This window comes from Dermacentor andersoni, chromosome 2 (genome assembly GCF_023375885.2).
Source record: "Dermacentor andersoni chromosome 2, qqDerAnde1_hic_scaffold, whole genome shotgun sequence".
In the NCBI taxonomy this organism is placed as follows: domain Eukaryota; kingdom Metazoa; phylum Arthropoda; class Arachnida; order Ixodida; family Ixodidae; genus Dermacentor; species Dermacentor andersoni.
Window position 1 is genome coordinate 4862494 of NC_092815.1, and position 15238 is coordinate 4877731.

Below are 15238 nucleotides of genomic sequence, written 5' to 3' on the forward strand. Positions count from 1 at the left end.
ACCACTACTGTTCCACCATGGACGACTCTAAATTGCCCTCTACTGCTGCTGCTTTGCTGACTACTACCATTGCTCTGACACTGGCCTTCCCTGCCACTGCTCCCGCCATGGTGTTCGCGCCGCCGCCACCACCGCCGCCATTGCTTTCTTCGCCCAGTGCAGCTGCTGTACCCTGGCAAATGTGGAAGTGCTTGTTCCAGACATTCCTACTGGGGAGCCAAGATTTTACCGGAGGAGAGGAAGAAAGCAGTTTTGTTGGCAAACTTGGGGTCAGCGTCTATTCTACGACTTGACATTGCGAGCAGGCCCTGCCACTATGCAGTTCCACGATATCACTCAAGTCTTCAACAAACACTATGAAGACCGTTCCAACTGCTTGGTGCATCGCATCACTTTCAGGGACCGCAAATGGAAACGTGAAGAATCTTTCCAAGACTTTGTTACTGCTCTACATTGGTTGGCCCTGACCTGTGCGTTTGGCGCATGACACGACGAGTCGCTATGCAACCAAATTCTGCAAGCAGTCAGAAAGACTTCTTTACAAGGGACCATCGTTGATGCTTCAAAAAGCAGAGGACATTGGACGAAGTGTCAAATAAGTCCACAAAGAGTTTTCAACGGTTCTCTGGTAGACTGCATCTTCGCACAGCAGCAAGACCGTTGTGCTCCTTCCCTGAGTATGCAACATGGCAGTCGTCAGGTTGCTCCTTCCTCCTCCCGGCGTGGCCAACATGGTACTCAGAAAGAATTTCAAAAGACAAGCCAAGATGCTACAGTCTATTGCTACCAGTGTCATTCAACTCGGCACGTAGCATCAGATCTGGGCTGCCCTGGCAAACATGTCACATGCCAGACGCAGAACCGAACACATCAAGCATCTGCTCAAACAGAGTCAGCTATACAGTTTCCTCCGTACTGACAAAACAGGCCCACAGTCCCTTCCAGCAATTCTTTATGCCAAAGTGATCGCTGCAAACACTCCACTCAAGTTGATCTTCGATATAGGAGCTACAGTTTTCCTGATGAGCAGCAGCATGCACCAAGAGCATTTCATGGTTTTTTTCCCCTGTCTGCTTCGAGCCTCCGACTTAGAACTGCTCACAGCAAGAAATACACTATTGCATTCAAGACACTTCTGCATGGTAGTTAAATACCGGAATATGTCTGCAATCATTACATTCCACATCCCAGACTAGGGCACATCTCTTCTGGGCCTAGACACAATCCGTGCCCTGGGCATTGATATGCAGGGATCTTCATTCCCTTGTCACCAAGCGTCGAAATTTCTGAGTGATCCAGGTGTCAAGTCATCTGATGAGAGTATTCCTCTGGAGCGTTATGCAGAAGGGACTTCTGCACAACGCTCCAGAGGAATACTCTAATCTGTTCTAAGGACAGCTGGGATTTGTAGAAGGCTTCACTCATGACATTCGTCTACAACCTTCTGTGCAACCAGTATCGGCAAAGCCATGGCCTCAACCCCTGGTGTTTCCTGGGCAAGCTTTAGTTGAAACGCATTATGTGGAATCAGCTGATATCACTGAACGTGTGTCAGTGTATGAGTGGATCTCTCTGCTCATCGTGGTTTGGAAAAAGGAAAACTCCATTCGACTGTGCATCAATCTGCGGGAACCCAACAAAGTCATAGTGGTGAATGCTTTTCCTCTACCATGAGCTGATGAACTTTTGCATCGGTTTGCTGATGCCACTGATTTTAGTAAGTTAGACCTACAATCTGCATATCAACAGGTTCTGTTATCTGAGAGAATCCGTGAGTTTACTACTTTTATTACACATGACGGTCTTTTCTACTTTAAGCGTGTGTGTTTCGGTTTGGCATCTGCGCCATCTGCTTTTCAGCAGATCATGACATCTGTTTTGAAGGATTGTCCAGGTGCCTGGTGTTACCTAGACGACATTTTGATTTAGGTCCGCACACAAGCTGAGCATGATCAGGGGTGACTCTGCTCGAAGTCATCTTGGAACAATTTTTGAAGCAAGTAAAGCTCCGTTCTGGAGCATTTATTACCTTATGTCCTTGTTTTATTTGCGCTGTTTAACCTCAGTTCTGGAGCAGTTTGGAACAGAAAATTTTATTCTGGAGCTATTTGGAGCAGATAAAATTTCATTTTGAAGCAGTTTGGAGCAGGCCAAACTGAATTTTCGTGGAATATGGAATACGGCAGTGCACTTCGAAACCACGACAAAACACAGAAATAACCAGCACGAGTACTGTATGCAACTGTCTTATTAGCTTATTAAACAGTGTATAAAGCTGAAGTTTAAAGCAGATTACCCTGATACTGAAACTGTATAGTGCATGCAAATTTTGGTATTAGTACCTGTACATCTTCTAATTAGTGATAACAATCGCAAAAAAACATGCATTCTACAATAGTGAGCCCGAAATTTCGAAAAGAAGCCAAAGAAATTTTCTATAAGTACATTTTTCTTCACTGCCTCGACAGTGTGGATGAAGTGCCTGGAGACGCGCTTCACAAACAGATCGTGCAGAGAAGCCAGCGTTATGAACTACTGTGGTTTATTGAAAGCCAGTTCTACATAATAGGCCAGGGCGATTATAAAGCAACTAATGCTTAACTTTCTGGTATAATGCAAGACCATTACAATTTATTTTTATTCTAACTCTGCCATTAGCCCTTCATGATAGGTCAAAATGGCTCAGACCTCGCCCATATGGGCATAAAAACAGATCGGAAAAGTTTTATGTTATACAGGCCTTAAGGACAGGGCTGCCCACCTATGGAACCCACTGCAGCATGCGCCTCCCTCATGCCTAGCTTGCTCGCAGCACCCTCAGCCTACTTTTCTTTGTTTTGCGTCTCAGCTAGGGAGCACCGCGCTGCTGGGCCTACTCAACCGTATTCTAGGGAAACACAGGTGCCCCAGCCACTCCGACAGCAGCGACAACAGCCAGGAGCGGTCGTGCGCGCCAGCTACTTGCCGGATGCGCTGAAAAGTCCACTGTTATAAACGTAAAAATTACGACAAGCATGGGAGGCACTGTCGCACGGTGTGTGGAATGTGAACGACTGCATTCTTTTTCGGAGAACGAATACACTCACTGTGGGCGGCTACTGCCCGAGCACACATGCCGAAGCTGTTCTGATGTAGCGTGATGCAATTTCGGACAATTTTCTGTGTTTGGCGCAGTTTGGCGCAGGAGTCCCAACCCTGCATGATAAAAATGTGCAAACTGCACTTTCCAAAATCTCTGCTGCTGGCATGAAGTTAAACGCAAAGTGTGTGTTCAGTGTCCCAGAGCTCACTTGTCTTGGTCAGTGCAAATGGCAGTTCGTCGCTGGAAAACAAAATCAAGTCAATTGTTGATGCACCGGAGCCAATTTAAAAGAAATCGCTGCATTCGTTTTTTGGTCTCATGGGATACTACGCTAAATTTGTCCCACACAACGCTGAATCGGCAGAGCCTCTTAGAAAACTTCTAAGACAAGAACAAGAATTAGTCTGGAACCAAGTGAATTTAGCTTCCATTAACTTAAGGAAGTTCTTGCATCACATCCTGTCGCGCATATGTTCCAACCGCATTTGCCCATTATTGTAAAAGACCATGCTTCTGACACTGGCTTGGGAGACGTCCTTCAACAAAAATGCGGAAATGAGCTCTTTACGGTGGCTTTTGCATCTCACACTCTAACCCCCACAGAATTATGGTATTCTGTAGGCAAACATGAGGCATTAGCCTGCCTTTTTGCTTATGAACATTGGCATGTTTACATGCGGAATCGCCGGTTAACTGACCACCAAGCTCTTGTTGCATTGCTGTCTTCCAAGGGGTCTGGTCATCGTCCTCTAAGAATTTTTCGATGGAGTGCTCACCTCCTTTACTACAACTTTGACATAGAGTACTGCAAGGGCGACCATAACGTTATAGCCGATTCGTTGTCACGCCTTCCTGTTCCTCCCGAGACTGAGCCATACCGAGTAGAAGAAATAGCGTTGTCTATCACTGCATGCATCACTAAAGAAGCGTTTCAAACAGCAACACTGGCTCATCCAGTTTGCCAGGCCTTGAAAGACAATATAGTCAACGGGTGGAGAAATGCTGCTGCACCTTCCACCAGAGTTACAAGCATATGCACCACTGCAGTGAGAATTATCCTACACCGGTCTACTCCGAGAAGAATGCATCTTTTCCTCCAGCTTCGCCTCAGCATTTATTAGTGGCCTCAGGTGAACAGAGAAGAGCACAGCTGCCTTGTGCGTCAGCAGGCAAATCTGCCCAGCCGCCTTCTATTCCTTTCCAACCTGTTGAATGGCCTCTCAGGCCATGGGAAAAAGTGGCAATAGACATTACTGGTCCAATTGATCAGGCTCTTCAAAGAGCTCTTTTTGCTGTAGTCCTGGTAGATTATCACTCTAAGTGGCTTAAAGTTTGTTTCTTGTCTTTAGTCACATCTGAAGCTCTTATGCGCTACCTCATTTCAGTTTGCAGTCGAGAAGGCTACCCTGATGCCATTGTGTCCGACAATTTGTGTCATACGAATTTCGAAACATTCCGGAAGAAAGAGGAATCAAGCATTTCCTGTCTTCACAGTACTGCTACCCTCAGGCAGATGGCCAGGTGAAAAGCTTCAATCGAGTGCTCAAGTACATCCAAGTCACCCTTCTCGAGCGACATGAGCTTAAATCAGCACTCCTGGAGTACCTACCCATTTATAAATTGTCACCACACATGTCAATGGGCGTCCCTCCAGCTATGCTACTGCATAGTCGGCAACTTCGAACACGGTTGGATATAGTACACATGGCTCCCATCCATGCCGAGTTTGCTTCCTCTAAGCTTCTTCAGGAAATTCAAGAATGAGTGACACAAAAGCTACAGAAGAACAATGTTTATGCAGACCAACGCTATGGAAAAAAAATTTAGAGGATGCTTAAGGTTTGCCTTTAAGAGTTGAACGAGATAGTATTCAAAGATCCCTGACCACTTCTCACGCTTCCCGGCAACTGCAGCTCGTGTAAATGTTTACCGGGAAACACCGGCAGCGAATGCTATGCATGAAGGCGAGCTTTCTGGTAGAAACGTGGTCTCTTGCGTGGGCCGATGCGTGGGTCAGAAGATTTAACATAAAAGGCACGTGCTGCCAGTGTTTTGTTTCATGACATTTGTTTGTGGGCTGTCATTCTCAAAATTCCGAGGAATAAATTTGTCAAGAATGCAAGACAAGGCATGAGCAACTTTAGTGACATAATGGTGCGGCAATATAACCCGAATTCGCTGCATGTCATATAACAGGGCGTGGCACATACATATGCCTAAATATATACGGGCCTTACTGGGACGCCGATGCCGACACCGGATTTTCTGTGACATGGGCCCTTAATGCTATCGTGTTAAAATGCCCCAAGCTGCAACCAGGCAATCTTGTCAAGGGATACCCAAGGAAACCAGATCCCAAATACCATGGCCCTTTCACAATTGAACAACAGATAGGCCAGAGTACATTCCAGCTTGAAAATGGCAAGCGTTGGAATGCTTTCGAACGTGTAAAATTTCAGGCACAAGAAGACTCTCCTGAAAACCTAAATGAAGGGAGTCATTCAAGTGACTACCCATCCCTTGATGATAGTTTTCCACTTTTTATTCCATTTACTACTGGTAAGGTTCTCTTGCTGCAGATACTCCATTACAACATCCAGTTTCACCTCAACGACGGGGTTCATCCTCTGCAGAAGAATCTGCTGGGCTTCCGTCTGACAGACCCTCCCAACATATAGCTCCTGAAGGAACTCAGGACATCGACACGCAGAATTCCACCTCATCTACTAGTAATGATTCTTTTAAGTCCTATTCGACAACCAGAACTAGTTCTCTGTAGGTATACATGAAGTAGACACTCTCCAGTATAATTTAAGCAATATGTCTCAATGTAGCTCTACTGTCTTTGTTGACTTGGCAACATTCTTTTCAAACTTTTCTGTTGGACAGTCCTATTTACAGTTTTACGCATTAACCCTTTCGCTGTCACTGACGTACCGGTACGTCATCGCGCTTCCCCCGCACAGTGTCACTGACGTACCGGTATGTTCTCTGTCGCGCGTTCAAAATTTCGCGCCTGAGCGCAAAGCTGGCGCTCCCGGACTTGGCCACGCCATCTGTTGACTCTTCCTACAAGTTCGTATTTTCGCCCCGGCCTGTGGTAATGCACGTATTGAAGAGTACGGTGCGACTGCCACGCCCCCCTCTCTTTTTGCCGAGTGGCGCGGTGGCTCCGCGTTCGCTGGATCATGCGTCGCGCGCGTGGTTATGGGTTCAAGGGTTGTTCTGCCATCTCCGCGGGTTTCAAGGTTTTTATTTTCTTCTGTTGGTGTGTCTGCTACGGCGCGTCAAGTTCAGGCGCACGCGCCGCCGTTGCCTCTCCGAAAAGAGTGACTCGATTGCTGTTTCGCTCTCTCGCCGCACCCTCGTTTCCGACTTGCAGCAGTAAACGTAAAGCCCTTCGAACTTTGTTTTAGCTTTTTTCCATCTCCCTCTTCTTGATCACACAACGTCCCATTTATCTCCGTTGCGCGGGCGACTGAAAGCGCATCCTCCCTGCGCGCGGTTACTTTCGGATAGCTGAGCAGCTCGAGACGTTCGTCTGTTCATCGGAGCGGTGGCTCTTACGATTCAGAATACGAGCCGAGCTCGGATTTGGACTCGAACCGCGTCTAACGCGACGAAGAGATGAGTTCCGCATCGTCAGATTCGGATGTTGAATGGATGTTATAGTCAGGCTGATGATGATGATGATGTTTACTAATAACAGCTGCAGAACATTAAAATGTGCATATTGCATTGACTATGTTATTTGTATACCAATCATAATCAAAAATAAATTGCTATGTTCATTCCCTGTTATGCTCGCTCCCTGAAACCAAGCCGACACTGGGGGTGCGTCACGGCCAGAAATGGCCGACAGCGAAAGGGTTAATAGTGAGATTGTTCAGGTTGCCATGATTAGCATGCTACCATAACGTTGCTGATGTGTATCAGCATTTAAATAACTTCATTTGGACACAAGTTCCCCTTTCTTCCTATGATCAACAGAGGTTTAACCCCCCCACACGAATTCGCCTCTGCTGCCGAAAATCTCTTCTACCATAGAGGTTAGATTAACCAGTACTCTTCAAATGGAGATTTTGGGTCGTACCCGCAGTTTAAATGTGCTAAACGCTCACCCCCCAAGTCATACGACGGTCATGGAACCGTCACTCTTCAGCCTTAGCTCACAGGAAATTAGCCTCGCATCTTTGCTGTTCTGACGCGGGTACACAGACGTTCGCAAGTCTAAGTTAACTTAACGGTCATTGCATTTTGTGTGAACTTGTGTGCAGTGCTGCGTGCGAATCTCACGAGTGTTCATTTTCTGTATTGTGTTTACATCTCTTTCAGTGTCATAAAAAAATGAAGTCGCACTTCCACCCAAAAGACAAAGCACTGGTTGCGATAGAAAATTAGTAGATAGCTGTACGAAGTAAGGATAGTAGTTTTATCGCCCATATAAACTTGTAAACATTCGCTTACTGACTAAATTAACAATGATAGAATGTGTAAGCGTGACTGAACAAGGACATCGAAATAAACAGACACACAGACGCAGTGCTATCTTTGTATGTCTGCATCTTTCTACGCCTTTGTTCAGTTGCGCTTGCAAATTTCATCATGGATTCAAACAAACTAGCCCGTCAACGTGTTTTGACTAAATTAAACAGCATGGTGTCACACACACACAAGTAAACATGAACACACATCGCTCGATGACAGTGGAAACTGTGTGAAAACGCTGAAGTTAGGAATCGCGGCGGAAGCCACAAGCCTATTGACCTCTGTGCATCTGTCGCTTCAACGCGAATGAAACGGCGAAAGCAGAGTGTATACGAAGCTACTGGCACTATGTGCACTCTGCAAACATCACAAATCAGTTTGAAGATGAGGCCCGCACGGGCGTGCACTTTGGTCACTTTGCAGATCGCTTTCAAGACACACGAGCGCCGGCAATGCGTCCCTACGGCATCTGCCAAAGGCGTCTACTATGATGTCATTCGCGTGCCCAACGCCGTAGTAGACACTCTCCACTCTGTATGGGGTAGCGGGCGAGGAGAACATTGAGGTATCCTAGCACCTGCAGGAGAAGAAGACCCACCCCTCGCCTGACCCCTGTGCCCCGCGTGCAACAGGAGAGGGCAAGCTTCCGGCCCACGTTCCTCGCTTGTGCATGCATGATTGAACCACGTTCGCCGGCTCACCCTCGCACATTTTCACTCGCACATACAGCATACGGCACGCGGCAATGATTTTATCGCCCTTGGACTTTATCCAGAACCTCATGGTGACAGCGACAACAGAAATGCATCTGGAGTGTCCATATACAGCACACTCTAGCTACAAGGGACTATGATAACCCGACAAAAAATGACCACTTTATCCGAACCCTGTAATATCTGAAACACCTCACTTCCGAAACTTAGGTTGCGATGTGTAACAACATTATCACAAAGAGTGAGTGACGAACGTCCAAAGTAAAAAATAAAAAAAAATGACAGTTTCACCCGAGAGGCAAAGCATCGATTGCGATAACAAATTACATGACAGCTACGCGAAGTAAGAATAGTAGTTTTACCGGCCGTATAAAGTTATAAACATTCACTTAAGGCTCACACACTAAGTCAACCCGACATTTATTTCTGTCTGCTGACTGTCGGCGACAGTGTTTTTTACCTTCTTGTCAGTAACTCTGTCACATTCTACCAGCAACAAGCTCTCCGCTGACCGTCGGCAGATTGTCGGTGTCAGTAGTGTGACAGAGGCGCCGACACGAAGGAAAAAACGCTGTCGCCAGCAGTCGGCAGACCGAACTCGGTGTCGGGTTGGCCTAGTGTGAGTGAGCCTTTACAAACGAAATTAACAAGCACGGTGTCATGCACAGACAAGTGAACATGAACACATCACACTTGATGTGTTCACGGACACTCGCTGTCAAAGCACTGGTGTGAGCAAGTGTGGCAGCAGCAGCAAACAAAGTTACCTTCGTGCAGTCTCTCGCTTCAACGCGAACTAAACGTCGAAAGCACAGCGCATATGAAGCTACCAGCACTGGGCGCACTTTGTCCACATTGCAGATTGCTTTCAAGATATGGCACCCAGACGGCCATGCCGTAAGCAGGAGCCGCCAGAGTAGAGCCCCCTCTCCCTCACCCCCTTCCCCCCATGACTCGCACGTGAAACAAGACAGCGTGCTTCCGTCCCTCCTTTCTCCCTCATGCACGCAATATTGAGCTGCAATTGTCGGCTGACCTTAGCAAGTCAGTTGTCAGCATGTGTCGACACGGCAAAAGTCAATTTTATACGCCCGATTTTGACAAAAATTGCTGCTAATTTTGTCCGTTGTAGCCGATAGTCCGTTGTAGCGCCGTCCATTAAAAGTGAACTTCGTTGCATTAATAAAACAGGTAGAGCAAACTAAGGTTCAAATGGTCCGTTATATCCGAAAGTCTATTTACACATGAACAGTATGTCGCTGCGCATGCACCACTACAAGAGCCATACACATTCCCTTCTGCTTGAATCTGCATGCAGTCGTTTACTCACCTCTGGCTTCACAAACAGGTCGTACTTCTCTTCCCTCTCAACAAATAGAATTCGGTTAGATGAGTCGCGAGTCCATAGCAGAAGGTTCTCCACCAGGTTCTCGTGGTCTTCATAGACACGTTCTACGTGAAAGTGCAAAAGACTAGACGTTACCCAAAATTAAAATTACAGGCCCCGTTTGTGCAAATACATTACCACAGTGTATGTCACAATAAGAGCTCCCCCCAGTTGTGATGAGCTATACGAGAAATTGGCACACCTAAGAGAAGAATCAATGCAGTGTGGCATACACAATGCTTCGGCTAAGCAAGGCCCATTCCCTGAACGCAGCTGCATCTCTCCATGTGCCCGGTGTTATCACGGAATGCAAATTTGAAAACGTAGAAATTAATGCCCCCACTGCATGAAGTCTAGGCGCCTAATTTGTCCACCTCCTTTGTCGCCTGCTTAGCCCATCTGCTTCCAAGTGGCAGCATTCGTTCTGATGGCGGACACTACAATGCAGGCATCCGTGTTAGCCGCTGGTCACCCTGAACGTGACCAAGCTCTTTGTGTTTAATGTCGTAAAAGAGGTCACGGCTTGTAACACATCAACTGCAGCAGATCCACTGCAAATGACTGAGCTTGTCCAGCATGCAACAACACTTGCAAAGCCAGTGGTGACCACTGCCAGGCAGCTCTGTGCATAAGCACATTGCGGGTGCATGGTGTCTTTGCATCCACACGAGCCTGCGCAACCGTGTGTAACACCCATCACCGCTCCCGATTCCCAACATCTAAGCCAACCGCTGTGTCTGATGAGCAGCTTCCACTTGCAACATAGCTTATTGTGTGCCCCGTTTGGAAGAACCCGAAAACCGGCAAATGGTGTGCCAGTGTGTGGGGGATGAAACTGCAGTCGGCACAGTGAGCGAAAAACCAGGACGGAAAAATTGTTCAGCTAGCAACCCTAGCAAAGAAGTTCTTTAAATTTAAAATGAGTATAACTTTTAATGGTAAGTAACAGGTAATGCCATAAACATGAGTCTAACTGGGTTTCTGACCCAGAAAATGTGTTCTGTTGCAAATAAAGGAACAAATCCTTGGTAACACTTAAAATGAAATGTTTACTACCATAAAACCTTGTTAATTCGCTGAGCATGTGCTGGTGGGCGGGTTGGTTAAGCATGATTACAATGTTAACTCGACTCTCGTTAGTTTAAAAAATTGGGTAACTTGAACTTGTCCTCTAGTCCTGCCAGACATATTGCTACGGCATGAGCCGGGCGAGCAGAAGAGGAAGAAGACGTTAGCGTGTGCAGCCTCGGGACGCCATCTTGACTTCACCATCAATCTCGTCCCTTAAATAAAGCCGGTTTAACATTAACCGTAACTGTATTGTGGTGGAGGTGCAGGGTACTTCGACCAAGACGACGGAGCTGCTGCAGCAAGTACCACGCCGGAGCCGACGCCTCACTCGACTGCCCCCAACACCACTTGAGATCCCGATGTCCCACAGCGGTGACCAACAGCCTTCTCTGGCAGCTCCAGTGCGAACAATCGGTGCCTGGATGCATCAGATGGAGCCCCGCACTTTCTCAGGAAAATTCGGCGAGGATGTGGAGGAATGGCTCACCCACTACAAGAGTGTGAGCAAGTACAACGGCTGGAACTCCACGGCTCAGCTCGACAATGTGGTTCTATTCCTCACAGACACTGCGCTAGTGTGGTTCGAGAACCATGAAGATATCTGCACAACATGGGACAGCTTCGTTACTCACCTTACCGAGTGCTTCGGCGATTCCACCACGAAAAGGAAGCGGGCGGAGCAGACATTGCTTCAGCGCGCTCAAGTCCCAGGTGAGACCTGTACTACGTACATTGAGGCAATCCTGAAGCTTTGCAGAACGGTCAATCCTCGAATGTCCGAAGAGGACAAGGTTGGACACCTTCTCAAAGGCATAGCCGAGGATGTGTACAATTATTTAATTGGAAAGGAGAGTCTCGCCTCGGTCGCCGACCTCATCAAGCATTGCCGCACATTTGAGGCCTTGCAGCTGCGCCGTATCACGACTAAGTTCGGCAGGTTAGCAAATGTCACAACGGTGGCAAGCGTTGAAGACAATGACAACTACAGTTTTCAATTTGACCTTGCGGCAACTATAAGGCAAATTGTTCGCGAAGAACTTGAAAGACACACCAAAGGGGCGGATGTCAAACAGCTTGGCTGGGCTCCCAACCAACCTCAATAACATGCATCTGCTGCGTCCGCATTGTCTACCATGCCAGGCGTTGCAGAGTGTCGAGTCGATCAGCTGCGACAGTACCGACAAACCTTTCCTGATGACGTGACGCACGATCAACGAACTCGTCGAGCTACCACCACGAATCGGAATTCGGAAGATCGCGTTTATTATTCGCAGCGTCCCAGGGTTGACCCCGAGGTTTACAACGTCGGTCACGCATCGCCTGTGTGTTACAGCTGTGGCGCCTCAGGACACATTGCTCGTTTTTGTCGCCGGCGCCGACAGAGAACAAGATATGGCCCACCACCAACTTGGCCTAATTTTGAACGTGACAGTTATGACGACTGTTGGCCGACAGACCCTGATAGTGCAAACACCACAGGCGCGCCACCCCGGAATACCTTCCGTCAATATAGTAGAAGGAGTGGCTCGCCAGCTTCAGACCGCAGCCTGACGCCCCCAACCAGTCGCCAACGCCGTTCACCGTCACCACGGCGATGTGCTGCATCACCACCGGCGTCGGGAAACTAGCCGGCGCGGCCGATGGAGGTAAGGTCGCCGGACAGTCTGCGTCTCTGCGAAATACTCCTCTGCCTATTATGATGGTGAAGAACAAAGTGCGTGTGTTAATTGATAGCATACCTGCAACAGCATTAGTGGATACTGGTGCTACCGTTTCCGTCATGAGTGTGACTTTCAAAGAGAGGCTGGGTCAGAAAGTAATGTTCCCGTGGAATGGTGATGTGACGTTTCGTGGTGTCAGTGGAGAGTGCCTAGTTCCCCTTGGTATTTGTGTTGCAAGTGTTTTGTTCAGAGGAGAAGATCTTAAAACAGAATTTCTCATACTACCGCGGTGCACTCATGATGTGATTCTCGGGATTGACTTTCTTCAGGATTGTGGTGCAGGCACTGTGGCACAGGCGAAATTACTTTGAATAGCGCGCTTCTCGCCACCCTTGCCGACACATCCTTACCAGTGAAAAACTATTGTGTTGTTTCGAAGGATTTGCTGCTACCGCCTTGGTCGCTGTCACGTATCCCTGTCAACTTCGCTGCTGCCGACCTTTCATCGTTTGACGCGCAAGTCCAGCCACTTACGTCGAGCTGCGCAAAGAAAGATGTACTTGTACCACGCTCTGTCGTGAGAGTCGTGAATGGCGCCTCAAATTTGTGGGCTTTCAATTGTTCTTGCGTCCTTGCTGTTCTTCCACGTGATATGAAGCTCGCTGAATTTGACGAGATTACTTACAGCTCCATTACAGTTCTAAGCGCGGAGGAGCAGTCTCGTACTAGCGATCCTCACCAAAGCACTTCTGAAGAGCAGATTCTATGGATGATCAACAAGGCGCTGCCCTCACATGAACGCCACGCTCTCGCACAAGTTTTTTGGGCACGTCTTTCTGTATTCGATTTCGCACAAGGCGACAAGCAGGCTTCACTCCCTCGTTCTGGTGCTCGCCACAGAATTGACACCGGATCTGCGCACCCCATTCGGCAAAAGCCTTACCGCGTTTCTTCAACAAAGAGGACAGTTATTGCTGAACAAGTGAAAGACATGCTGCGGAAAAGTGTTGTTCAAGAGTCCTCTAGTCCGTGGGCAGCACCAGTAATCTTAGTAAAGAAGAAGGATGAATCGTGGCGGTTTTGCGTTGATTACAGGAAACTGAATGCAGTCACCAAAAAGGATGTGTATCCACTTCCTAGAATTGATGATGTCATCGATTGTTTACATTCCGCTGCCTACTTTTCATCACTGGATTTGCGATCAGGGTATTGGCAGATACCCATGCACCCAGACGATAAGGAGAAAACGGCCTTCGTGACACCAGATGGTCTTTATGAATTTAACGTTATGCCGTTCAGCCTTTGTAACGCGCCAGCAACATTCGAACGATTCATGGATACTATCCTCCGAGGACTTAAATGGGAAATTTGTTTGTGCTACCTCGATGATGTGATCTTTGGCAACACATTGAGTTAGCATAACAGCCGTCTTGATCCTAAATTCCAAGAAATGTCGTTTCGGGGAAACGGAGACGTTAGTACTTGGGCATCTGGTCGACAAAAACTGTGTGAGGCCAGATCCACGAAAGATTGAGGCAGTCAGCTCCTTCGAAGCACCGAAGTCAGTACGGGAGTTGAGGAGTTTCTTGGGCCTGTGCTCGTATTTTCGGCGCTTCGTCCCAAGATTCGCTGACGTGGTGTACCCCCTAACATGTCTTCTCCAAAAAGCCGTCCCTTTCAACTGGACATCGGCTTGCGACGATGCGTTCCGCCAGCTAAAATTTCTACTAACGTCAGGGCCCATATTGCGTCACTTCGATGCATCCGCACCTACGGAAATGCACGCTGATGCCAGTGGCGTCGGCATCGGTGCCGTACTACTGCAACGTCATGACGGAGCTGAACACGTTGTGGCTTATGCTAGTTGCTCTTTGACTAAGGCAGAACGCAATTACACTGTGACCGAGCAAGAATGCTTGGCAGCTGTTTTCGCTTTCCACAAATTTCGGCCCTATATCTACGGACGCCCGTTCACTATCGTTACTGACCACCACGCGTTATGCTGGTTGGTGAATCTCCATGACCCGAGTGGACGACTGGCACGTTGGGCTCTTCGACTGCAGGAGTACGACTTCGTTATTTCTTACAAGTCCGGGCGTCGCCACACAGATGCGGACTGTCTCTCCCACCTTCCTCTGACGACGACGGAGTGTGACGAAGACAATTTTGATGACTGTTTTGCTCTCATTTCTTCTACATTCCCAGACTCAATGACTTTCAAAGCAGAGCAGGAAGATGATATTAGTTTGGAACCTCCATTTGTAGCCGCATCGCGTCCTAGATTTTGTGTCTGCGACGGCCTGCTTTACAAGACCAATTATTCAGCTAAAGGCGCACGCTTCCTTCTGGTGGTGCCGCAGAGTCTGCGAATGGACATACTGAGAGCCATGCACGACGATGTGACCTCTGGCCATCTAGGATTCATCAGAACTTTGAACCGGACACAGGAGTGTTTTTACAGGCCCAAAATGCGGGACACAGTCAAGCACTACATCGCCAGTTGTGAACAATGTCAACGCTACAAGCGCCCTACGACCGCTCCGCCAGGTCTTCTCCAACCTCTGCCACCGCCTCGCCTGCCATTTGAACAAGTGGGTATCGATCTTCTGGGCCCATTTCCCCGATCCTTTAACGACAACCGATGGGTGATCGTATGTGTCGACCATCTGACCCGTTACGTGGAAATGGCGGTCGTACCATCTTCAACAGCTGCGTCCGTTGCAACGTTTTTGCTTCGATTCATTATTCTTCGACATGGTCCCCCTCGTGTCATCATTAGCGATCGCGGTCGTCAGTTCGTTGCGGACGCCGTAGAAGAACTGCTTCGTCTCTGCAG

The 15238-nt window shown here is 48.0% G+C and overlaps 1 protein-coding gene across 6 annotated transcripts in view; it reads right to left on the reverse strand.

Moving 5' to 3' along the window:
- Positions 1 to 15238, reverse strand: part of LOC126543027 (uncharacterized) — a 248848-nt gene that overhangs the window by 39007 nt on the left and 194603 nt on the right. For all 6 annotated transcript variants that reach the window (XM_055077589.2, XM_055077591.2, XM_055077590.2 and 3 more), the window contains one exon: positions 9614 to 9735. In XM_055077589.2, coding sequence (XP_054933564.1) covers positions 9614 to 9735 — 122 coding nt within the window. The remainder of the gene's footprint in view (positions 1 to 9613; positions 9736 to 15238) is intronic.